At 31.2% G+C, this 26,166-nt stretch overlaps 1 protein-coding gene across 4 annotated transcripts in view; it reads right to left on the bottom strand.

Moving 5' to 3' along the window:
* Positions 1 to 26,166, bottom strand: part of Ascc3 (activating signal cointegrator 1 complex subunit 3) — a 363,263-nt gene that overhangs the window by 111,047 nt on the left and 226,050 nt on the right. For all 4 annotated transcript variants that reach the window (XM_076858390.2, XM_076858389.2, XM_076858391.2 and 1 more), the window contains 9 exons: positions 25,677 to 25,831; positions 23,443 to 23,541; positions 22,400 to 22,568; positions 19,789 to 20,009; positions 12,820 to 12,905; positions 11,315 to 11,481; positions 9,896 to 10,041; positions 9,642 to 9,762; positions 6,587 to 6,729 (listed from right to left, as the gene is read on the bottom strand). In XM_076858390.2, the coding sequence (XP_076714505.2) occupies positions 6,587 to 6,729; positions 9,642 to 9,762; positions 9,896 to 10,041; positions 11,315 to 11,481; positions 12,820 to 12,905; positions 19,789 to 20,009; positions 22,400 to 22,568; positions 23,443 to 23,541; positions 25,677 to 25,831 (1,307 nt within the window). The remainder of the gene's footprint in view (positions 1 to 6,586; positions 6,730 to 9,641; positions 9,763 to 9,895; positions 10,042 to 11,314; positions 11,482 to 12,819; positions 12,906 to 19,788; positions 20,010 to 22,399; positions 22,569 to 23,442; positions 23,542 to 25,676; positions 25,832 to 26,166) is intronic.

The following is a 26,166-nucleotide window of genomic DNA, read 5'->3' as shown; positions in this document are numbered from 1 at the left end:
GGAACCTTCAAACTGTTTTCCATAACTGCTGTATAATTTACATTCCCACTAAGACTGTGTAAAGGTCCTCTTTTCTCCATACCCTCAATGGTACTTGTTATCTTTAGTCTTTTGATACTAGTCATTCTTACTGGGGATAGGTAATGTCTCATTGTGCATTTGATTTGTGTTTTCCTGTTGATTTGTGATGAACATTTTTTTTTTTAAGTGTAACTGTTGGCCATCTGTATGACTTCTTTAGAGAAATGCCTACATTCTATTACTCATTTTTTAAACTTGGTTATTATTGCACACCTCAACTGTGCTATTGCAGTTTGGACTTTCTTATATATATCTGGATATCAACCCCTTGTCAGATACATACACTGCACATTTATAGCATTCTGCAGGATTGTCTCTGTACAGTGTTGAGTGTTTCTTTTGCTATGCACAGCTTTTTAGTTTTATGTAACCCTATTTTCCATTTTTGCATTTGCTTTCTGTGCTTTTGGAATCTTGTTCAAAAAAAATCCTTTCCTATTTCAATGTCTTGAAGCATTTCCCCTATGTTTTCATCTAGCAGTCTCATAATTTCAAGTCTTACACTGAAGTCAACATTTATGTTCAAGTTTACTTTTGAAGTTATCTTTGTAAGTAGTTAAAAAGTAGGGGTCTCGCTTTCTTTGGCATGTGTATATCCAGTTTTCCCATCACCATTTATTGAAAAAACTGTCCCTTCCCCTTTCTATTTTTATGTCAATACCACACTGCTTTGATTACTACAGTTATGAAGTAACCTCATGCTTTAAAGGCAAATAGCATAATGCCTTTTGCTTCTTTCTTCTTGTTCAAAATGGCTTTGGCTAATTGGATATTTTTGTGATTACATATAATTTTTATGATTGTTTTTCCTTGTTCTGTGAGGAATAATATTAGTATTTTGATAGAGATTGCATTTAATCTGTAAATTGCTTTGGGGAGCATGGACAGTTCAACAATATTCTTCCAATTCCTGAACACAAATGTTTTTCCATTTTTTTGTGTCTCTTTAATTTTTTAATTGATGTTTTATAATACTCATTGTAAAGATCTTTAACCTTTTTGGTTAAATTTATTCATAGATATTTTATTTTAATTTTGTAGCTATTACAAGTGGAATTGCTTTTTTGATTTCTCCTACAGACATCCACACATAGCAACTTCACTGTTGATAAGTAGCAATTACTAATTTTTTAACATTTGTTCATATATTCCTTTATTTGCTTAACTACTAATTTTTGTATGTTGATTTTAAATCCTATAACTTTGCTGAATTAATTTATTGGTGGAGTTTCTGGAGTTTTCTATAGGTAAGATCATGTTATCTGCAAACAGTGACAAAGTGACTTCTTTTTTCTATCTGGATAGCCTTTATTTCTTTCTTTTGCCTATGTGCTCTGACTAGGACAATATAGAAAAAAAAAAGTGGTGATAGTCGGCATCTTTGCCCTGTTCTAGATCTTAGAGAAAAAGTTTGCAGCTTTTCTACTGATATGGTGTATTACATTTATTGATTAGTGAATATTGAACTATTCTTTTGCCCTTAGATGAACTCAATTTTATCATGATGAATGATCTTTTTAATGTGCTGTTGGATTCAGTTTGCTCATATTTGATTAGGGATTTTTACATCTACCTTCATCAAAGATGTTGGTCTGTAGTTTTCTTTTCTTGTGGTACCCTTATCTGATTTTGATGTTGGGTAATGTTTGCCTTGTAGAATGTATTTTAAAGAAATCCTTCCTCTTCTATTTTTTGGGGGAATGACTAGAGTTGAGTTGGTATTTGCTTAGTAGAATTTGGCAGTGAAGCTATATATCTGATCCTGGGCTTTTCTTTGATGGAAGACTTCTTACAACTGTTCAATCTTATTACTTGTAAATGGTCTGTTCGGGTTTTCTATTTTTTCATGGTTCAGCTGATAAAGTATATGTTGTAAGAATTTGTTAATTTCTTCTTTTATCAATTTTGTTGGTTTGGTTTTGCATAATAATCTCCAGTGATCCTTTGCATTTTTGTTGTTTCAGTTGTAGTATTTGCCTTTTCACCTGTTTTTATTTATTTTATTTGAGAGGATGTATTTTTATGGATAGTGTGGAAAAAGAAAAAGAAGACTGTATGCCTGAATGATTTCAGGAACTTTGCAAGTGAAGCTACTGATTATAAACTAGATATTTCACTATTATTTTACTTCAAAGTAAAGATGATGCAAGTTGATGACTCATATTTTGCCCTGTAGTTACTGGATTATTCAGATGATAAGTAGTTTGACAAGAGTACTATTGGAAGATAAGTATTAAGAAGACAGATTAAGAAGACAGAAGTTTCAATGGATGGATAGCATTGCGTATAATGCTGTTAATTTTCAAATAGACAAAATGGACCACCTGTGAGGATAGGAGGCATCCTCTGTATGTCACAGTGTTTTATATAGTGGCTCATATACTTTGGGGCCTTGATGAAAAAGATGACAATTATGCATGGTCCAAATATAAACTTTCTTTTCCTCAGGCAGACCCAGTTATTGCAATGAATATAAGCCCTGGGCCCATTAAAAAGTACCAATGGGACCAGATAATTATTTGGTAGTAAGGAGATTATACTAGACCCCTTCTATCACTGAAGGGTCATCTAATTATTTCTAGAAGAATATATACTTTGGATTTTACCTATCATAGTTCTGCCAACATCCTCAAAAGGTAGACCTACCTAATGCCTTATATATTATTATGATATCCTATAATATGATATTTATCAAGAAAAAGAAAGGCAATGGAGAGATACCATAAGATGCACTGATGTTGTTTTGCCTTTTATCACCTGAATAAGTTTAGTATGGCAGTTGGGAGACAGTACCTTGTAAAGTTGTGGTACCATTCTGAAGGATGAGGCATATGCTCTGCACTAGTAAACAATAATTCTTTTTATTTCCAAAGTACCAAGTTGGTCAAGGTATTTGGATGCAGTCTGAGAAAGAATATAAGCTACTTAAAAATGTTTGCTTCCCTTGCTTATAACTCCAGTTTTGCTAGTTTGGAAGACTAATATACAAGAGATTGACAATTTGCATGGAAATAACAATTTACAGAAATAGCTACATGAGCATTTAAGGCTGCCATGCTGCCGAATGCACAAACAAAATGTAGTCTCAAAATAGTCTGGGAAATTGATTCTAATGAAATATTGTTATAAAATAAGTGGAGAGAAAATTTTAGATGAATCTCACACTGCTGTGACTACCTGAAAAATTAGTTAATTAAATAATTAAAAATTCAGATTTTTCAAACCTATATATTAAGCATAGGTAAAAACTTAACATCTCAACTCTTAGAAATGTGCATTTAATTAGCATAGTGACTAGCTGAAGAAAATGTGTACAAGTGATAGATGATAGAGAAAGTAAATAATAAATGTTTTTGAACCTGGTTAACTGTAGAAACAAATGCACTGGCTCTACCTTGCTTATTTGGTATCTGATAAAGGCACTAATACATTTTAATTAATTTAGTTGGGCTGGGGATGTAGCTGAGTGAATGAATACTTGCCTGGAATGTATAAGGCCCTGAGTTTGATCCCTGGCACCATAAAACAAACAAGAATCATCTTAACTAATTTTGTTTTGTTTTTTTTCCTTTCCTCATCCTTTGTGCATAATTTTGTAAGTTAGCCTATTAGCTAGAAAATACTAAAATGAGGTTACAAAAGAACTTGAGGATGACAGAATATCTAGATGACAGAGGAAATAAATAATAAATGTTTTTGAACCTGGTTAGTTGTAGAAACAAATGAACACATATCTGCAGGAAATACAGGCCTACGTGATAAATCATATCAATGATAAAATTTTTGAATGTCTCCTTAAAGATAGATGAGTAGATTTAGGCTATGAAGGAGAATTACATTGTTAGTAGGAAACCTTTTCTTGTATTTTTACATTGTAGGTACGGGGAAAATAGTGTATGGATAAATTTTGGCAGTGAAAGGACTATAGGGACCCTTACTCTTTGTAGACAGCCAGTATGTGAAATTTGCCTTGTACAATAGAAGCCAAAGAAAGGAAAATATTGTCTTTTCCTGATGTATACTACAAACTAAAATTCAGGCATTCAGATTTTCTGTTCTCATTTAAAGTGTTTGATGTAAAGACCCAATACTAGTTTGAGGTTAATGGTAGAAATAGCAGCTATCAATCAAGTTGAAAATCCAAGTGATATATATATTTAGGTATAATTTTATAATTTTATATATAATTTTATAATTTTATAATTTAGGTATAATCACAATGAAGTTACATAGTAATCCATTACACACTTTCTAAAATTTTTATTTTAAGATTGATTTTAAAGACAGTAATAAAACAAAGCCTGAGTTGCCTTATTCTTGAGGTGGACTTGGTGAAAAAAAAGGTCTGATAATGGCATAATTCTGGCTTAATTTAGTGATAAAAATCAGCAAATAAATTCTATGGTTTCCACTTAGCCTTAGTGATAATTTTTTTGCACTGATTAAAAATATATAAAACAAATAATGATTTTTTCTCAGTTCCTTAGGTCACATATTATTACAATAAAATAAAAAAAATAGAAGTGTATTATAGCAGGGAAGAACACATGAGGTTCACATTTGAAGTTAATGTGAGTCACATATGTGCTAAATGTATAGTTCCTACGTACTTTGAGCAAACATCCTCAAACGTGTGCAGTAGGTATGTACTTTGTACCCTGACTTCAAAGAATAGTTTCCATTTGGAACAATTTTAGGGATAAAACATAAGAGAAGTAAAATTAAACTAAGATACATGCTGCACATAAACTAAGTCAGCAATATCCCATATAACTATTTCTTGCTTTGTCTCTTAATTTATACTGTTTTAGACAAAAATGGGGTGATTATTTGGGTATACCAGGTAACATAAGACAAAAAATCTTTTAAAAACTTATTTTGACCTTAAATTATTATCTTAAAAAATATTTAGTATAAGCATGAACATTAAGAAAACAATAATAAAAAATTAAAGATACAGTGGTAGTTTTCACTCTACTTCAAGTAGTCATTTGATACCCTTTATATTAAGCTAATGTGTGGGGCTCAATGCTAGTGAATAAGGTCATCTATGGAACAAAACAAGAACATTCCGAAATAGCAGTTCACTATTGCGTATTATTGTAATATATGCAGTGCTATCCAACAGACTTAGTAATCCTAAATGAATCATGAGAAATGGAGAGGAAGAAATATGCAAACTATAAGACTGGATGTTTGGAATCTTGTTATTGATGATGAACGGCACTGTTTCTCAGTGCATGAGATCACAAAAGGTGTATGTGAAAGAAGGAAGGGTGAGAGATGACAATGCAACAATTATGTTACTGATTTCATCATAGTCCAATCTAGGAAAATATTTTTTTAAATTGGAAAAATGTAAGGAAGGAAAATTACTATATATTAAATCTATGGAACAGAGGAGGTATATCTAAGAATCAGAGGGAAACATAAGATGAAAAATCTTCTATTTGTGAAAATATACCATGATGACAAAAAGGTAAGCAATGAACTATCAAACTGAGTGTATAATTAATATGTATATGCACAATATTATATATGTATGAAAAGTAATATTTAAAGTTTTATATATTTGTATATATATATATCATTTTTAAATTTGGCATGGCTCTCAAATAAATCTGTAAGTATACTGAAAGAGATAAAAGACCAAAGGAAATAAAGAGACAGCAAAGAAAAAAATTAAATAAATATATGAAAAATAACCTAAATAAATATATGAAAGAAATGTTCAATAATTAAAATTAAGGTATACATTAAGACAATAAGAAAACATTTTATCATAATACATCAATATACTACAACAAATGAGAAAATCTGTTACTTTTCTATACTGCTGGTGATTCATACATTAATGGTGAAAACATTAATTAATATAGTCCTTTTGGAGAGTAATTAGCAATGTGTACAAAAAGCTGTGGGAAAGTTCTCATAACTTGACCCACTAATTTTATTTTTACAACTCTATATTGAGGAAATAATTCTAAATAAACCATAGCTGATAATAAAAATGCATAATAACAAACAAAGAACATTATGAACTATCTACATAAAGGAATAAAACCATGTAGTTTTTATAGTAGTTTAAAATTTTTATATACATTTTAGTATTTTCTAAATTTTAAACAATGATTATATTGTATATTTTTTAAAAATTTAATTATATAAAAGTGATCATAAGTTCTATAAGGGCAGGGAATGTTCAAAATTTATAAACACATAGTTGAGTATAAAATATATACACATCATGATGACATCAAAGAAAAAGTCAAACATGAATACCTAAAGTAAATATTTAATGGGAAAATACTAACTAGAATATTAATCTTGTTGTTTTAAGGTGGCAGTGTAATACATTTCTTCTTTCCTCTATTATTTTTTTTCTAAATTTCTGTTATTTTATACTTTTATTGTAGAATAAAACTAAACATAAATCTATATTTCCATTATAATACAATACAAACAAATCTGATATGTATAAGAAGAAGAAAAAAATGTTGCTTACTTCTCTTTCATCCATGTTCAACCATTGCTTTGGATCTTCTTCAGTAGCCAGAAAGGCTATCAATTCCAAAGCAGTAAGTCTAGTCTGACGTCTTGATGAGACAAATATCAAAACAGGTTTGGCTGGAGAATGACTTCTAATTGCTGTTGTAAAGTTGTGGAAAATGAAATGTTAAGTTGCTTAACACTAGAAGATAAATTTCAGATAGATATCAAATAGGTGTATAAAACTGATGTTGCCAACGGTTTAGCTGAATTGTTAATTTGGTCATAACATTTAGCATTATTCCAGGTACTAAATGGATCTGACAGCATTCTACATAGATGACAGGAAAGGAGAGATTCCTGGATCTATCTAAGGAGCATAATGCCTAGGAGAGGGAAAATGCAATTATGTCAGCTCCAAGTTCTATTCTGAATTGACCTGGAAGGAGAACCTTAAATGCTCACATGATTAAGTTGAGTTTTCTATTTCTAAGTAGTGTTTCTGAAACATTTCTGCCTGTGAAAATTGTGATATTATAGTTAATTGGTCCTGGGATCTGATAAGATTCTGTAAGGATTCTGGATGTGGAAATGTATAAGACAACAAATTTCCTCTGGTGAGCAAACTCCCAGGGAATAATAGACATTTTGTTTTCCACGGTTGGAATATTCTGCAGTTTCTCCCAGGAACTAGTAAGATAACTATTACATATACAATGCCTCGCTGCTATGGTAATGCCCTCCATGAGGAGGCTCTGTGTTAGAGTCTTATCAGCCTAGACCTTGATCTCAAGATACTCAGCTTCTAGGAATAAAGAACCTCTCTTGTTAGACAACCACTGAGTCTAAACCTGTCCATATGACAGTAACTTTATACAATAAGCTTTCTTGAGAGTTACACAAAGCTCCTAACATTGCACATTGCAAATTAGTATGTAACTGAGGAATAAGCTGCACAATGTTGCTAACTCTCTAACCTCCCTAGTGATACAATGAACAATATGTACTAATGATGACAATGACCTAATGTAACCTATTTATATAAATAAAGCTAGGAGCTCAGGCCAGCAGCTTTTGCTTTGACTCTGCACCTTGCTTCTGTTTCCTTTTGCTTTCCTTGCAAAATTCAAGTCCTTCAGGGTGATGAAAAATGTTCAAAGACTAAAGATAATTCCTTTTTATTTTTTCCCTGTTATGAGATGGAAAAATTAGAAGAGATTGTCCCAAGAAACAGACAAGAGATAAATCAAAAGAATATTTTCCTTCAGATTTTCTAAAACCAGGACTTTTCAAGTGGGAAAATAAAATACAGAAGTTGGCTAAGAGGTTGCTCTGCCTGAATTTACATCTGAGAAATAGCACGGGAATGCTCAGCACACACAAGGTGAAATGAATATTGGGAAACCTGAGTAACAACACTGGAGGAATACTGTAAATCAAATCTATTAAAAAAAATTACTTAAAGAACCACATAAATCATTTTGCTCTAACTGTAACTGAGGTTTCTTTACTCCCAAATGCTGATAAGACAGCCCAAGCAGAATTTATAAATGTCTATATAGCTTTCTTAACACAGAGATATTCACAAATTTTATGTGAAAAAGTTCAACTTTGTTTTAATTTCTTGTTTGAAATGTAAAGAATTCCTTTTTATGGCCTGAGATATAAGGTTTATAATGGAAACGCTGACATGACCTTGACTATATTTATACTCTAATGGTGAGAAATAAAGCTATCATAAAATCATATTTCTAAACTCAAAGAAATACAGTAATCACTACCAGTATAATAAATAGTTTATAAGGACAGCAGTTGTGCTGATACTGTATCTTAAGAAGTGCAGGAATTTCAGCTATCTACTATTGATTTACAAAATACAAAATGCTTTATTTCCATCAATGATATGCAATCAGCCATTTCTTAAATAGATACACACATTTTCAACAATACACATTATGAAAAATAAACTCATTTATCTTATTTCCCACTTTTTAAAACCATTTATCAGAATAGTATAGTATATAAAGGATAAATTGATTGTAAATCATTACAAAAGCAATGTTTAAACTCACAAATTATTACAATATTGGTATCATTTGTACACACAATCATGAATGAATTTGTCTCTTTTTTAAAACCTTTTTTTTTTTTAAGAGAGAGAATTTTAATATTTATTTTTTAGTTTTTGGCGGACACAACATCTTTGTTTGTATGTGGTGCTGAGGATCGAACTCAGGCCGCACGCATGCCAGGCGAGCGTGCTACCGCTTGAGCCATATCCCCAGCCTTTTGTCTCTTTTTTAAACCACAACATTTAATGGATTTTTGCTGCTACAAGAACAAGTGTAGCTGAACAGTTCCCAGCAGATTTATTGTTCATTAGTGATTTTGTACAATGCTTCTGTGGAGGTGTAAATAATCTGAATGGCTGAGATTGGTCTCTATCTTACAATCAATACTTTGCTTCTGTCATAAGGCTAATTACAGAAGCTAAAAAGTCACCTCACAACTGTCACCTCACAATCAACAGCAGTTCACATTAGAGAATTTATTTTGTAGGTTATTTTTAATTGATACAATAAATATTCCTAATGTAGTCTAAATTAAACATGTTTCAATAAAATAGGAGTGTTATTCTTAAATCTTTCCTGTTTGATGAATTTTTTAGAAATGGAAAAATGAAAAAACAAAACAAAAACTAAATTACTGTAAAAAAGTACTGAAAGTTTTATGGTTTCTAGTAAAAATAAAGATTATGTGAATTTTTACTTGTTTCTATTGATCATTGCTTAAACTAGTAATTGTCCTAAGAAAATGTTAATAGAATTATTTGATTGCTTTCAAAATTACATATTTTTATCCTACTACAAAGACACTTTTGTGAGATATGTCTAATTTCAATGTAGTTTAACAGATATTCCTTAACAGTTGAAGTAATCAGCTTTAGATATTTGCATAAGTTGGACCACTATTACCCTTTAAAATAAACCCAAACCATTTAGAATACAATTAATAGCTATAATTCAGAATGGTTACTATTTCAATCTGAAATAGTAGAAACTGAAGCTCACCCTGAAATGCAGGCTTGTTCATACTTGCCATGCGGGGACAGTAATGTTGACCTGGGAAGCCTTGAATGTGAACTTCCAGTGGAACAGGGCGTACTGATGGTCGGAAGTTGAACAAGCCCATCTATAGTTAAGATGAGAGAAACCATTTCAATTTATATATTATACAAACATATATATGTTCATAATGTTATGATGCCTCCTTAATGTGGCTACCTATGTCATGTTACTGCCTGACTTATCCATCTTTCACCTACCTGCTTAATATTTAGCCAGTCAGCAAGGTCTCTGGCATTAGCTAATGCAGTAGACAGTCCAACTATCCTAACAGGCTTTTCTGTGTGTGAGGAGATAAAATTTGTTCGAGATACAATGACTTCTAGAACAGGACCTCTTTCTTCCCCTAGGAAATAAGAATAATATACATTAATCATTTGACAAATTCAAAGTGGCTGCTGCAGGCAGGCATGAAGTCAAGTTTATAGGTTCCTCAAAAACCTAAAGATAACACTACCATATGATAGAGTAATCCCATTTCTGGGTATATATCCAAAGGAAATGAAATCAATATGCTGAAGAGATATAGGTGCTTTCAAGTTCAATGCAGCATTGTTCCTAATAGCTAAGAAATGGAATCTACCTAAGTGACCATTACCAAATGAATAGATAAAGAAAATGTGCTGTGTATATATAAGTGTGTGTTCATGTGTGTATATGCATATAGGTATATGTTTATACTTTTAAGCAATAAAAAAAGAATGAAATTCTGTCATTTGTAACACTATGGATGAAGTTGGAGGGCATTATGTAAAAAGAATAAAGCCAGGAAAAAACTGAATGATCTAACCTATATGTGGAATAAAAAAAAAATCAAAACTGATATAAAGAGTAGACTGGTAGTTGCCAGATGCTGGGGTTGAAAAGGAATAGGGAGATATTGACCAAAGGATATGAATTTTCAGTCAGACAGGAGAAATGAGTGTGTGAGTATACATAGTACACCAGGCCAACTATAGTCAATAATAATGTACATTATAGTTGTGATATGTGGTTTCCCCAAAAGCTCATGTGTGAGACAATGCAAGAACACTCAGAGGTGAAATAATAATAAGTGTTGTAATCTATAGTGGGTTAACCCAGTGATATGGATTAACTGGGTGGTAATTCTAGGCAGGCAGAATATAGCTGGAGGAGACAGGTCACTAGGTGTTTGCCTTTGGGGTTTATATTTTGTCTCTGGTGAGCAGAGTTCTTTCTGCTTCATGATTGCAATAAACTGAGCTGCCATGATGTTCTGCTGTACCTCAGGCCCACAGCAATGAAATTGAACATTTATAAACTGAGACCTCTTAAAACATGAGAACCTAACAAACTTTACTCCTCTAAAATAGTTCTGGTCAGGTCTTTCAGTCAGAAAAAAATGAAAAAGCTAAATGTATATTTAAAAATTGCTAAAAGAGTAAATTTCTAATGTCTCATCATAAAAATTACAATTGATGTAACAGATGTTAATTTGCTTGATTTAATTATTCCACACTCTGTGTGTGTGCGTATGTGTGCACATCTTAAAATATTACATTGTACCCCAACATTATATACAATTATCTGTCAATTAAAAATAATATCAATAAAAAGACTCAAAGTTTGTATAATTACTTAGAAAGAATGGTACCAACCAAGCAGATGAATTTCATCTATGATGAGAATAGTAACTTGCTGAACATAGTTCCTATTTTGCCAGCTTCTGCTGACTCCATCCCACTTTTCTGGTGTAGTGACAATAAGGTCAGCCTGGGCAATGGATTTCATATCAGGAGTCACATCCCCTGTTAGTTCAATAACTCTGGAGGGAAATAAAAATGACTCTCAAGTAACACATAATCTTGTAAAGGCAACAATATATCATTCCAATAAAATTTTATGATGCTTAAAACTACTTTTTTCCTCTTTGATTTCTGAAATTTTCAGAAATGAGTCAAAAATATAAATCCAATTCATTGACACATCTTTTATAGAGATGTACAAAAGCGTCAGACTTTGTTTTGACTATATTTATAGAATCTTTACTCTAAGTGAATTTATAAAGGTGAACTTCTATCTCCTTCTCTACAGAATGGAACTAAAATCTTTTTTCTTTGGGGGGAAAAACATTTTTGGAAATAAACATCATTATTATTTTTTAATGAGGGAAAGTATTAACTTGATAAAAGAGGACACTCAATAATAATAGATTGTGTATAACTTTCATTTCTTAGGTTTAAATTTTCTCAAGATAACAAATAAATTAAAACATACCAGGATACTGAATATATAATATATTCACATTATTCAAAGAATATGTTGTGAATCATCTCTGGAACATCCCACCTAATTCTTATCCAAAAGCATTCATATATTTGTATTTAATCGTTTTTTTAAAAAAGGGATAGGATAGTTTTACTTAAAAGTCTTATTTTTTCCAATTATCACTGGAGATCATTTATTCAGTGTATAAAAAAGCTCATTGATCTATATAGTTATAAAATATTTTGCATTGGGTAGAGGTATATAATTAGTGATGCTCTATTGGACATATAATTATCCACAATCCTTTGCTATATACTGTAATGAATGGTTTTGTAATATTCAAAAACAGTAAGTAAAAACACAATATATTCATCAAAGAAGTTTTATATGTCATAAATACTCTCCATACACAATGCCTTTTAAGTGGTTTTTAGAATTTACTCTGAACAACATGAGAAAAAAATAAAGAGAAATAACATGTTTCTTTTACAATGAGAACATATTGAAGGGATTGGGAGTATAGCTCAGTGAGAGAACGCTTGCCTAGTACATGTGAGGCACTGGGTTCAGCACCACATAAAAATAAATAAATAAAATTAAGGTATTGTGTCCATCTACAACTAAAAATACGAAAAATTACATATATGTACTATAATATATATAGAAAAAGTTAGCTGCCACCTAAAAGTATTCATATTAAGAAATTTTAAAAAGTTCATTTTTTAATCTTAAAACATGGGAATATTGACACCATTTTAATAGTAGCTATGAACTTTTAAATAAAAGATTAAAAAAAACCACTGTAAACATATTCATAGGCATTATGCAACTCTTTCATTTATTGGTCTTTTCAGACTATTGAAAGTGTATCTCCTGAACAAAAAAGGGAACTTACTTTTTACCAAGTTTTTCTTCTATTCTAACCTTCCAGTCATCCATTCTTTCACGAACTAGGGCTTTTAGGGGTGCAATATAAACTGCCTGAAGAGGGGGCAATGAGCAATAGGACTTTAATGAGAACAGTAAGGTCATTTTTCAAATAAAATAAACATAAAATTTGTCAAAACAGGACAGTGTGGTTTTAAAATTTCACAGAATACTTAAATTTTTAAATTACTGAAAAAAAGTCATTAAGTTAAACTATACGTATCCAAAATAAAGCAGAAAATTAATGCATCATAAACATTCTATCATAAAAATACTAACAGGTGAATTTAAAATAAAAAAACACTATAGGTATTTTCCTTAGGCATTTTATAATGAAATTATGTTCTAACAATGTTAATACATTTATAAAACTATGAGAACATATATTACACAAAAAATTAGGATTTTGACAAAAATAAATATATGATTTCCTATTATGCTCAAGATTTATCTAAGCTGTAACTCCTGAAATAATGTATTTTGAAGTAATGTATTTTGAAGTTTTTTTCAAGGTTTTTTAATTATTACTTTTAGCACTTTTATTAATACATTGTAGTCATACATAATATTGGGGTTCATTTTGACATAATCACATACACATGGAATATAATTTGATGATCCATTTTAGCTTCCAGTGCTGCTTCTTTCCATTCCCTCTTCCCTGTCTTCTACTCTACTGGTCCTCCTTCTTATTTATTTATTTTTAGTTGGTGCTTTATAGTTACATATAAATGTGGAATTCACATAGCATATTTCGGTCTATTGCATTCTACAGTTCCTCTCTTTCCCTGTCCCACCTCCTTCCCACTCTGTTCCCTTTCTCTACTCCATTGATCTCCCTTCTATTTTCAAATAATTCCCCTTCCCTCTTTTCCCCCTTATTTTGCTCTAGCTTCCACATGTGAAAAAAAAAAAAGAATTCAATCCTTTCTGACATATGGCTTATTTCACTTAGCACGATGTTCTTCAGTTCCATCTATTTACTGGAAAATGCCATAATTATAGTTGAGTAAAATTCCATGTATATATGCAGTTTCCATATATATACACACCAGTTTCTTTACCCAGTCATTTGTTGATGGGCCCTTGGGCTGGTTCCATAACTTGAGTATTATGACTTGCATTTCTATAAAGATTGATGTACCCGTATGCTGATTTAAACCTTTTGGATAAATACCAAGGAGTGGGATAGCTGGTTCAATTTCTGGTCTTTGGGGAAATCTCCATATTGCTTTCCAAAGTAGTTATACTAATTTGAAGTCCCATCAACAATGTATGAGTATAAGAAATAAACTAGCTGTTTAAATTTTAATGCAGATCTTAACAAATTCCAGTCATATATTTTAGCTGTTTCAATTTTATAAAATACATTATTCACTAAAACAGCACTTGTTTAAAAAATGTCTCAAACTAGAGTATTAACTCTTCTTTTTGATTTTTTTAAATATATGACAGCAGAATGCATTACAATTCTTATTACATATATAGAGCACAATTTTTCATATCTCTGGTTGTATACACAATATATTCACACCAATTCATGTCTTTATACATATACTTGGTATAATAATGATCATCACATTCCACCATCATTAATAACACCACACCCCCTTCCTTTCCCTCCAAACCCTCTGTCCTATCTAGAGTTTGTCTATTCCTCCCATGCTCCCACTCCCCACCCCACTACAAATCAGCCTCCTTATATCCGAGAAAACATTCTGCATTTGTTTTTTTGGGATTGGCTAACTTCACTTAGCATTATCTTCTCCAATGCCATCCATTTACCTGCAAATGCAATGATTTTACTTTTTTAATTGCTGAGTAATATTCCATTGTGTATATATGCCACATTTAAAAAATCCATTCATATATTGAAGGGCATCTAGGTTGGCTCCAGTTAAGCTATTGTGAATTGTGCTGCTATAAACATCCATGTGGCTGTGTCCCTGTAGTATGCTGTTGTTAAGTCCTTTGGGTATGGTCCGAGGAGAGGAATAGCTGTGTCAAATGGTGGTTTCCATTCCTAATTTTCCAAGAAATCTCCATACTGCTTTCCATATTGGCTGCACCAATTTGCAGTCCCACCAGCAGTGTATGAGTGTAACTTTTCCCCCACATCCTCACCTACACTTGTTGTTTGTATTCTTAATAGCTGCCTGGAGTGAGATGAAATCTGAGTGGTTTTGATTTGCATTTCTATAATTGCTAGTGATGATGAACATTTTTTCATGTATTTGATAACTGATTATACATCATCTTCTGATAAGTGTCTGTTCAGGTCCTTGGCCCATTTATTGATTGGGATATTTGTTCTTTTGGTGTTTAGCTTTTTGAGTTCTTTATATACCGTAGAGATTAGTGCTCTATCTGATGTGTGAGGGGTAAAAATTTGGTCCCAAGATGGAGGCTCTCTATTCATCTCACTTATTGTTTCTTTTGCTGAGAAGAAACTTTTTAGTTTGAGTCCATCCCATTTATTGATTCTTGGTTTTAATTCTTGCGCCACAGAAGGCTTATTAAGGAAGTTGGGGCCTAATCCCACATGATGGAGATTAGGGCTTACTTTTTCTTCTATTAGACGCAGGGTAAACAATCCTTAGCAGGAAGATTGAAGCAGGTGGCATCACTATACCAGACCATAATTTATACTACAGAGCAATAGTAACAAAAACGGCCTGGTATTGGCACCAAAACATATTGGTTAGACCAATGGTACAGAATAGAGGACATAGAGACTAACCCACAAAACTACAATTATTTTATATTAGACAAAGGTGCCAAGAACATGCATTGGAGAAAAGATAGCCTCTTCAACAAATGTGCTGGGAAAACTGAAAATCCATATGCAACAAAATGAAATTAAACCTCTATCTCTCACCATGCACAAAACTTAACTCTTCTTTTTTACTAAAATATCTCTGTGGATCAATAATCATATAACAGATTAAAAACACTGGGTTCAATTCTCAGCACCACATACAAATAAATGAGTAAAATAAGGTCCATACATTTACAAAAATATTTTTTAAAAATAGAGAAACAAAGTAAGAAAGGAAAATCATGGAAAAAGGAAGTCTGAATATTTCTGAAATAACAAATGATGAAGAAATAGCACATAATTGCAACAAGTGTAAGATACCTCTATTTCAAGTGTAATATACAATTTAAAAACAAGAAAACTTTAAATGCTACATTAAAAAAAAACCTGTTAGAATTAATAAGCAAAGTCAAGAAAGGTACAAGACATAAAAATCAATAAAAAAAAATCAGTAGCATTTCTTAAAACTAATAATGAGTTATTTGAAAAGAAATAAAGAAAACAATTCCATTCACAACAACATCAAAAGATACTTAGAATTTAATCAAGAAGATAAAAATCTTTCCACGGAAAATATATAATATCAATCAAAGAACCTCTGCCTCTCACCCTGCACAAAACTCAACTCAAAGTGGATCAAGGACTTAGGCATTAGACAAGAGACTTTGTACATGCTAGAAGAAAAATTAGGACCAACTCTCCACTATGTTGGCTTAGGAAAGGACTTCCTCAATAAGATTCCTAAAGCACAAGAAATAAAATAAAGAATCAATAAAAAATCAATAAAAAGTTTCTTCACAGCAAAGGAAACAATCAAGAATATGAACAGAGAGCCTACAATATGGAAGAAAATCTTTGCCACTGGCATCTCAGACAGAGCATTAATCTCCAGGATATATACAGAAATCAACAAACTTAACCAAATAAATAAGTAAATAATAACAACAACAACAACAAAACCAAATAACCCAATTGACAAATGGGTTAAGGAACTAAACAGGCACTTCTCAGAAAAAAAAATATGAATGGTCAAAAAATATATGAAAAAATGTTCAACATCTCTAGCAATTAGAGAAACACAAATCAAAGCTACACTGAAATTCCATCTCACCCCAGTCAGAATGGCAGAGGTTCATTTATACATTGTTGGTGGGACTGCAAATTGGTGCAAACACTCAGAAAGCAGTCTGGAGATTCCTTAGAAAACTTGGATTGGTTGTACATTCTATGTCGAAGGAACTGCTGAGCTAGAGTCAACACTATAAATACAGAGATTTGATAAATTGTGGTATAAAGGTGTATTAAGAATCGTAATGCAAAAAATTATGAATGTATTGCACTCCACTATTGTCATGTATGTAAGAAATAATTAAAAAAAAAAGAAAACTTAGAATGGAACTACCATTTGACCTTGTTATTCCACTCCTTTCTTTAGATCCAAAGGACTTAAAATCAGCATACTACAATGACACAGCTACTTCAATGTTTATAGCAGCTTAATTCAAAATAGCTATGATACCAACCTAGGGGCCCTTGAAGAGATGAATGGATGAAAAAATTGTGGTATATACACACAATGGAATATTACTTAGTCATAAAGAAGAATGAAATTATGGCATTTGCTTGTAAGTAAATGGAACTAAACAATATCACACTAAGTTAAATAAGTCAGTCACAAAAATCCAAAGGCAGAATGTTCTTTCTGATACATGGATGATAAGTCACAACAAAGGAGGGAAAAGATTCAAAATTCACCGGACTAGACATAGGGAAATGAAGGAAAGGAAGTGGGTGACTGCAATAGGAAAGACAGTAGAATGAATATGGAATATCATTCCTATCCTCATATATAAATAAATGACCAGTGTAATACTACATCATGTACAACCACAATAATAGTATCCTAATTGTAACAAGTTATACTTATTCTATGTATGTATAATATTTCAAAATATACTCTACTGTCATGTAAAAAATAATAATGATAAAAAAGAAAAAAAAACTTTCTTTTTCATAAGGTTATAGCTGAAATCAAAGAATTCTAGAATTTCAGAAATGATGGGGACTTTAGAAATGATTTAACACAATTTTTTAGGAAAAAGTTCCAGAGAAGTTGTGACGTCCCTTCTGTCACACAATAAATTGGTAGTGGGGGTAGAACAAAAACCTGATTTTCTTTCTTTGACAAACTGTGGAAAAATTTGGAAGCCCCTGATTGATTTCATGTAATAAAATCATTCTGTTTCCTTTGGAGTTTTATTTAGTTAAATTAAGTTTGCCCTGTTTCTACATTTATTCAAGGAGTATTGACAACAACAGAGAAAATTCCTCAACATGAGAACCAGAATAAACGTGTGCAATCACAGTTCATCTATTTCATCAAGGAATAAAGGTCCAGTGAAGTTTTGAAACTTGCCATCATAAAGTATGAAAAAGTGTCTACCCATTCTGGATCACAATCTCCTTTTCCACTTTCCACTTTCCAGTAAAGTAGACTTTATTGCAATCTGAGATACATTATGCTGTTTTATAAGCATATAAAATAAAATTAAACGTTTAACTGAAAAAAAAAAAGAAACTAACTACCCAGAACAATCTACAGATTCAATGTAATCACTAACAAATGCCAATAGCATTTTTCTTAGAGATAGAAAAAATCTAAATTATTAAGGAACCATGAAGAACCAAAGAAATCTTAAGAAAGAATAAAGTTAGAGGCATTCTACTTCTTGACTAAAATTATAGTACAAAGCTTCAATAATTAAGATAGCATGGTGCTGGCACAAACATATACACATAGAATAACAGAACAGAATAGAGTCTAGAAATAAACACACATCTTGTCACTAATCTGACAAGAATACCGAGAAGGAAAAGGATAGGCTTCAATAAATGGTGTTGAGAAAATTGAACATCTACATTTAACAGAATAAAACTGGAATCTTGTCTTACACCATATGCAAAAATTATCTTGAAATTTACTAAAAACTTAGATGTAAGATCTAAAACCATAAAACTCCTAGAAGAAAACAGGAAAAAAGATCTTGACACTGGTCTTAGCAATGAGTTTTTGAATATGTTCCCAGGAACACAGAAAAAAAAGGTGCAAATAAACAAACAGGGGTGCACCAAAACTACAAACCTTCTGCACAGAAAAGGGAGCAATCAATGAATTAAAAAAAAACATATGTAATAGGAGAAAATACTTGCAGATGTTAATAAGGTGTTAATATCCAAAACATATAAGGAACTCATACAACCCAAGAACAAAAAGCCTAAAAATTCTATTATAGAAAAAAAAAAAGGTGGAGGGACAAATGAGGCAAATAGATATCATTCTGTTTAAATACAGAATAGCTAACACACATGAAAAGGTGCTTACTTTCACTAATCATTGGGGAAATCTACAGAAGGGTGACTGTATTTAATAATATCGTATTAATAGACTTGAAATTTGCTGACTAGATATTAAGTGTTCCCACTGCAAAAATATGTAATTATCTGAAGTGATGGATATCTGAGTTATCTTGATTCTAGCAATTATTTTATAATGTATATGTATATTTAAGTATCACATTGAACACTTCAAATATAAATCATTTTTATTAAAAATAAAATAGCAATGGGAAAAAATTTACTAAATATTATGTTTTAAAACAATTAAAAATCAATATTTATTTGATTCCGGTGTTATTTGACATTAATTGATAATATCAATATTTGGAGGAATGTAGCATAAGTTATGTCTATATTTCCTATGTATAATCAAAGTGTTTTAAAGTATTAGCATTTCATTCATATCCAAAGAATGATTATGATTTGTTATATATCTAACAAGTACAGCTAAGAATTAATTACCTCATAAAAGAAGTACCCATGAATTATAGATAGAGGATGTGTGAGCACTATATACATGAGAAATTCACCTAGAAGACTCCAAAGTTGATAAATTTTTTTGCAACAAATTATTCTAATAATGATCTGGACCCTGGAAAATTCACTGAGAGTATAACAAAGCTATTCACAAGGGTATGACAGGATATTTGGACCTGGCTAGTTTAGAGACATTAACTATCTTTTCTAATTGAATATAATAAGCACACAATATGTTCAACATACCTTTGAGGAGGGATACTTGTTGAAGACTCTGAAAATAGCTAATTCAGCTGCAACAGTCTTTCCTGATCCAGTGGGTGCTCCAAGTAGGACATTACAGTCTGTGTGATACAGTGTATGAAATATTTGTGTCTGCACAGGGTTAAAGTGGCTGAAGTTGTACAGGGCTTCATATGCTTTACATCCCAAAGCCGTAATTGGCAAAGGCTGAAGATCCAGTAATTCTGAAAAGATCCAACAGGTACTTCTATACAATAACTGAAAAAACATGCACAATACTAGATACTGTATTTTAAAGAATAACATTTCCTAATTATCTCTTGAGAAGAACATATTTAATATAAGTTCTTATACACCAGTGACACATCTTATTCAGTCACTACATTTAACATAACTGATAAACAGAACACTTTTATTGTAGAGTTCCCTATAAACCAACTATATATTTCTCTTCCAAAAAGGGAAATAACTTGAATAAAAGTACATGAAAGTATGTATGTTATGGTACAAAAATAAATCTGTCGTAATTTGTAAAACAATGAAAACCATTTGTAAACAGCAGTATTGGAAGGGTCACTAACAACAGATTACTTTTGATCTGCTAGACACTGACCAATCCTGAGTATCTGAGTGAGCTTTTGGTACAGCCAATGGAAACAAAAATGAATTTAGCCTTATTCAGGAAGGAACAAGGATAGTAGTTTCAGAACACAGCATGACTGAGTAAAACAAAACAAAACAAAAAACTCTCCTTAAAGGGTACAGGTCTTCTTACTTTCACTAATCATTGGGGAAATTTATGTCTGTAAAGTAAAGTTATGTATTAAAAGACACTAGATTTGGTTGCTTCTCATTATATGGACTGGGTGCCAAAGAAATTAGATATTAGAAAAGTTTAAAAAAGAAGATAAAGGAAAAAAAAAAACTCAAAATAAAAAGATGACTTTAAAAAGTTATCTTTGCCCCACCCATTGCTCTATTCTATTACAAGGATAGCTGAGAGCTAACTTCATACTCTCTATGTCATACTCTTTATGTCTGATTATAATTGTTTAACTTTTCCGTAGCACTGGAAATCCAGGAAGGAGGGAGACATTGCAAGATAAGGCATGCAATGCTAAACAAACATATTTTTTTTAAAATAAAAGACTGAAAATTAAACATTGTACAATGTCAAATGCACAGTTATTGACAATGTTAAATTAAGATGATCTATCACAGTGATTTTACCTAGATGGTATGTTTATACTACATCAGCTAATTACATAAATAGGTTGATATGTATTTGGTTGCTTAACAAAGAAATTATTAAATTGGCATTAACATATAATGCTAATATATGTAGAATTAAGTACTTTAGTGAAAGAAAGAAACCTAGCAATGATATTGGAAGCATATATTTTAAGTTAAAACATCATCATTTCCACATACTTTGAACTTATGAGATTCTAGATATCACATAAGCACATTTGATGAAATAAGACCAGAAAGACCCTCTGCAGTAAGTAGATTACTAGATAATACAGTCTCAATATCATTCTATTTTGATAAAATTTTTTGGTTTTGCTATGCCAAGATATCAAAGAGAAATTGAGATGTAGTATAAAGAATCTCTCAATGAATAATATGAATAAGGTGTACATTTGACAAAATGAAAGATTATAAAGTCATATTTAGGTCTCCTTTCACTTCTGAAAGGGCTGTCAAATAGCATGCTCTTTAAAGTAGTCAGAAAACATTTTTATTCTGAAAAGTCAAACAGTTTGTCTGAAATATATGGGAAAGAAAATTTGACTCCTAATTTATGTCTGTAAAGTAAATTAAGGATCTCTGAAAATCAATACTCATCAATTATAAATTCTCAAGAAATGAAATTAGTACACTAATTAGTTTCAATATGTTTCTGAAATAGATTTCAGGGGTACTTGAAAGTATCACTGCAAAGATTTATTCATGAAATTTTGCTTTTTTAATAAATCAAAATAGAAAGGCATTTGTTCATGTTATGAAATCCTAGAGTTTATACAACAATAAAAAATGCTGCTGAATGCTCTTACTATATATCCCTCAATAATTTGTTATATATACACAAACATTCCAAAATCTGAAAAAAAATGTGAAATTTGAAACACTTCAAGTTTTACACATTTTGGATAAAAGGTAACCTGTACTAGAAATAAGTTTATGTAAATTGGAATAAATGTAAGAAAAAAGAGATATCTCAAAAGTTTCACAGAGAATACAGATTAAATGATAAATGATAATTGCAATGAAAAAGGAAGGCTATATGGAGAAATAATGATTATATGTACAAATGAAAGTCCAGTAACACAGAAACAGTTACTCTCATCATTACTATAATTATCAGAATTGAATAAGTCTACTTTAATGCTTTGGGAGCTTAAATAAACAAAAATTAAAGGTCCACAATTTGACTATCTACATATACGTATTTGATTTTGAAAATTTTGAACATACAGTTTAGAAACAATATTGTCAAGTAAGTTGGACTTTGATTCAGAATAAAACAACTTTATACTTGTCAACATTAATTAAAATAACAATTTTGGGAAGTCAATAATTCACATCAACACATTAATGTTCAATTTGTTACCTGTATGGGGTGGATGCCTCTCTGGTAGAATCAGATGTTGGAAGTTGATAATACAAACAGCCTCCGCTCCTAACCATCTATCAGAAACTGCTCGGATATAGTATTGGGAAGGCAAAGGTTCAAAAATAGGGATTGTAAATACCAGTAGTTGAGCTTCTTTACTAATGACCTAATGTGAAATAAAGTCTAAAATAAATAAGGTTCTTAGTAGTCAATTCTTAATAGTATCTATACAAGATGTAATAAAAATAAACTATGTTGGATTTCTAAATAGCTCAGATATTCAGGTACTACAGTAACTTGTAGGTGATTTCCTTCTGAGGATTATTTGACATAACAGAAGGTAAGAATTTATACTCACTTTATATTACTTATATATATGTTATCATTATGACATGTTACCAGTTTGATTCATTATCAGAATTTCCCAAACATGATTCATTCAATTATTTCATGATTTCTATAATTTCAAGTACCATATTATTATTTACTTAATATTTTTCTTTAAATCTGATCAGTATCTTAAGTGGAATATCTGAAATCTCTTAAAAATAAATAGGTTACATGGTTATCAAGAAGATAAATGCATGAAAACAAAATATTGGTATAAAATACTTTTGCTATCCAGTCAAGATTTTCAATTGGAAGCTTGCTTTCTCTTTGATAAAAAGAGAAATTACAAATAAAACATGAGTTAAAGATGTAGCAACTATTGAGTCTTTACAGAGAATTTTACAAGGAATGATCTTTTCACTAAGTGATTTATATTTTGCAGGAAATTATTTTTACCCCCCTTATTTTATATATTCCATGCCTCTAGAAGCCTTGCCTTAAACCATGGTAAAGATTATAAATGAATTTCTTGAACTAGGATCAGACTGAATAATCAATATTGTCACACTGAATCTCTGTGTTCCTTTGAAACCAAACAGAAAAACAGAATATAACAAAACTTTGATGGCACTCTGAAATCAGAGAGATAGTAAAAAACAAAAATTGTTTATATTTTTTTTATGATAGCTAAATAATAAGGTTATATTCACCTGTTTTTTAAGAGCTAGAAAATACTCTGAATGATAAATATGATCATTTGTAGGATCTTCCACCCAAATCCACCAGGGTTCACCTACTGTCCCATGGACCTAGAAGAAAAATTATCCTAGTACTATGAAAAATCATAACTCAAGTAACAGTACTATTTACATATTAGCACCTATTAGTCTAACAACTTTTTTGATATATAATTTATAAAACAAAGTTCACTCATTTAAAGTATACAGTTCAATGGTTTTAACATATTTACAAAGTTGTACAACTATGAACATAATCTAATTTTAGAACGTTTTTATCATCTCCAAGAGAGTACTTATATTCATTAGAAGTATAGATTTGGCTATTCTAAACACTTTGTTAAATGGAATGATATAACATATGGTCTTCTGTGACTGGCTTTTTAAACTTACCATAATTTTTTTTAGTTCATCCATGTTTTAAACTGCATCAGTACTTTGCTTCTTTTTATTGTCAAATAATATTCCACTGGACACATATACCATACTTTGTTTATACAAGCCAATCTCTCTTTTTACCTTATATGGTCCAATACTGTTCAGTATTCACTTCTCCCTCAGGGACTCATGAAAAGGAGATCACATGCCAATCACATGACACCACATTTAAACCATAACACCTGGGATAATTTTGATTCACATAAAGTCAATCAGCTCATGGCATTCTCCTGACAATATCTATAGTAAAGGAGAAGTCCATAACAAACACTTGGCCTAATTAGACTCGGGGGTGGGGCGTGTATGTGTGGGAAAAGGGCTTACAGTTTATGTTGTGGGCTGAGGAAGTGGGTATATGTTCCCCTTCCTCCATTAAAAGTGAAAAAAGAAGCAGGAAAACATTAGGGAAGCATCCAACAGTGCGAGCAGAGCAAAGAAGTGGAAAGATCTTGGGCCTCAAGATTAACCTCAAGATTGGACCATCCTTAGGGCCTATCTGATCTGTGGACCTTTTATTGTACAAAAGGATATATTACCTTAGGTAAATCAGGTTGAGGCAAGTTAGGTTTTACATTCTTGAAGCTAATAGCATTATAAGAGTTAATTATAAAAACAATTAAGTACTTTCTCCTATTAATTAATAAAACTAAATTATGATTTATTATAAATAGCAATAGTAGAAAACCATGTGAAAAAATAATGAAACTTCCATTCCTTTAAAAACAATCCAAAATTTCAAATATGAGCTTATACTTAAATATAATTTTATATTTTATATAAAATTTCATATTTATAAAAATATTAACTGTAATTTAGTATTATCAACTAGTGCTCATATACTGTGAGAAAAATAGGAATTAGGAATGCTTTAGAAATTAAAGGTCTGAATGCTTTAATGACAATGTAGAATTAAATTATAACATGGATGGGTGATTTTAGAACACACTGCTGAACAAAATTCGTTTACATTAAAGATGTACAAATGTTAACTAATATAGGAAGTATCCGAATACATTCAACTAGAATTTTATAAGACTACTTGATGTAAGCATACAGTTTCTGATTTACTTGCCTTCCCCAGTTAGTTTTTTGAAACTGAAGACTGAGTCCTATTTGCCTTTTGTATATACAATTTCTAACACAGTAACTACTCAAAGGATATATCTTAAAAGCTATTGATAGAATAAGAAGAGGATACAAAGTAGGTTTTTACATGTATGTTTACCATTATGTTGGTAAACACATATAAGATATTGAAGAACATCTAAGTATTAAAGCAGGAAAAGGAGGAATAAAAGTAGAACTAGAAACATGATAAGAATCAAGAAAGGACATTCTAGGGAAGAGCTACGTATAACATGCTATCTAATCAGAGAAGGAAAATAACTGAAAAATCTGCTTATTATGGCAACTGGTCAATCAGATATTAGAGATCCTTGAGGAAGTAGTCTTAGCAGAAAAGAAACTGGTGACAAGAAAGAAAATGTAGAGTATCTTTTCTACAAGTCTAATGTTTAAGAAAAGGAGAGAACAGTATTTTGAGAGACATCATGATTTAAAAATGGATTTTTGGTAAGCAAAAATGAGAGTCAATAGAGAGGGCAAAAATAAATGGCAAAGTTCTCATGGATTTGAAACCACTAAAATATTGTCCAGTTGTGCTATGTTAAGTTCCCTAGGATCTCTGAGGACAGATGTAGGGAGGTGTAGTAAAATCTGAGGTACAGACATTTTAGTTTAATATAGATATAGATATTTTCCACTTCTACCTGATCATTCCATGTGAAATCAGGGTAGATGCTGAGTGTCACTCGGAGGACAGTCCGTGTGATAGGCTGAATGGATGCTTCCATCATAACAGAAGGAATCTGATGAACACATTGTTTGACCTTCAGTCCAATATTCACATGATGCAAAATGTGACCTGAAAGAAAAATATCACATAGAAGAAATGTGTCCAGACAGAAAAAAAGCAATATAATCTGACTTGTAAATGGGATTTCAGAGTAGGTGATTTTATTGCTTGTTTTATGATTTGCTATGTAGAATAGCTGACATTCTTGACCTGGCATGTTTGAATATTTTGTAATAGTTAACTCGAATTAGCAATTCATAGCTCTGGAAATCAGTATCAAGGTTCCTTTAGGTATTAATAGGGTTCTGAGCCTAGATATTGTGCTTAAACTACTATAAACGGAACTACTTCTTTTTGAGTTAGTTTAGAACACATACAGAAATATTTAACATTTTATGTACATA

This window comes from Callospermophilus lateralis, chromosome 6, assembly GCF_048772815.1.
Source record: "Callospermophilus lateralis isolate mCalLat2 chromosome 6, mCalLat2.hap1, whole genome shotgun sequence".
NCBI classification, from domain to species: Eukaryota; Metazoa; Chordata; class Mammalia; order Rodentia; family Sciuridae; genus Callospermophilus; species Callospermophilus lateralis.
Note: the sequence above shows the minus strand (reverse complement) of the source record. Positions and strands in the feature narration are given on the sequence as shown.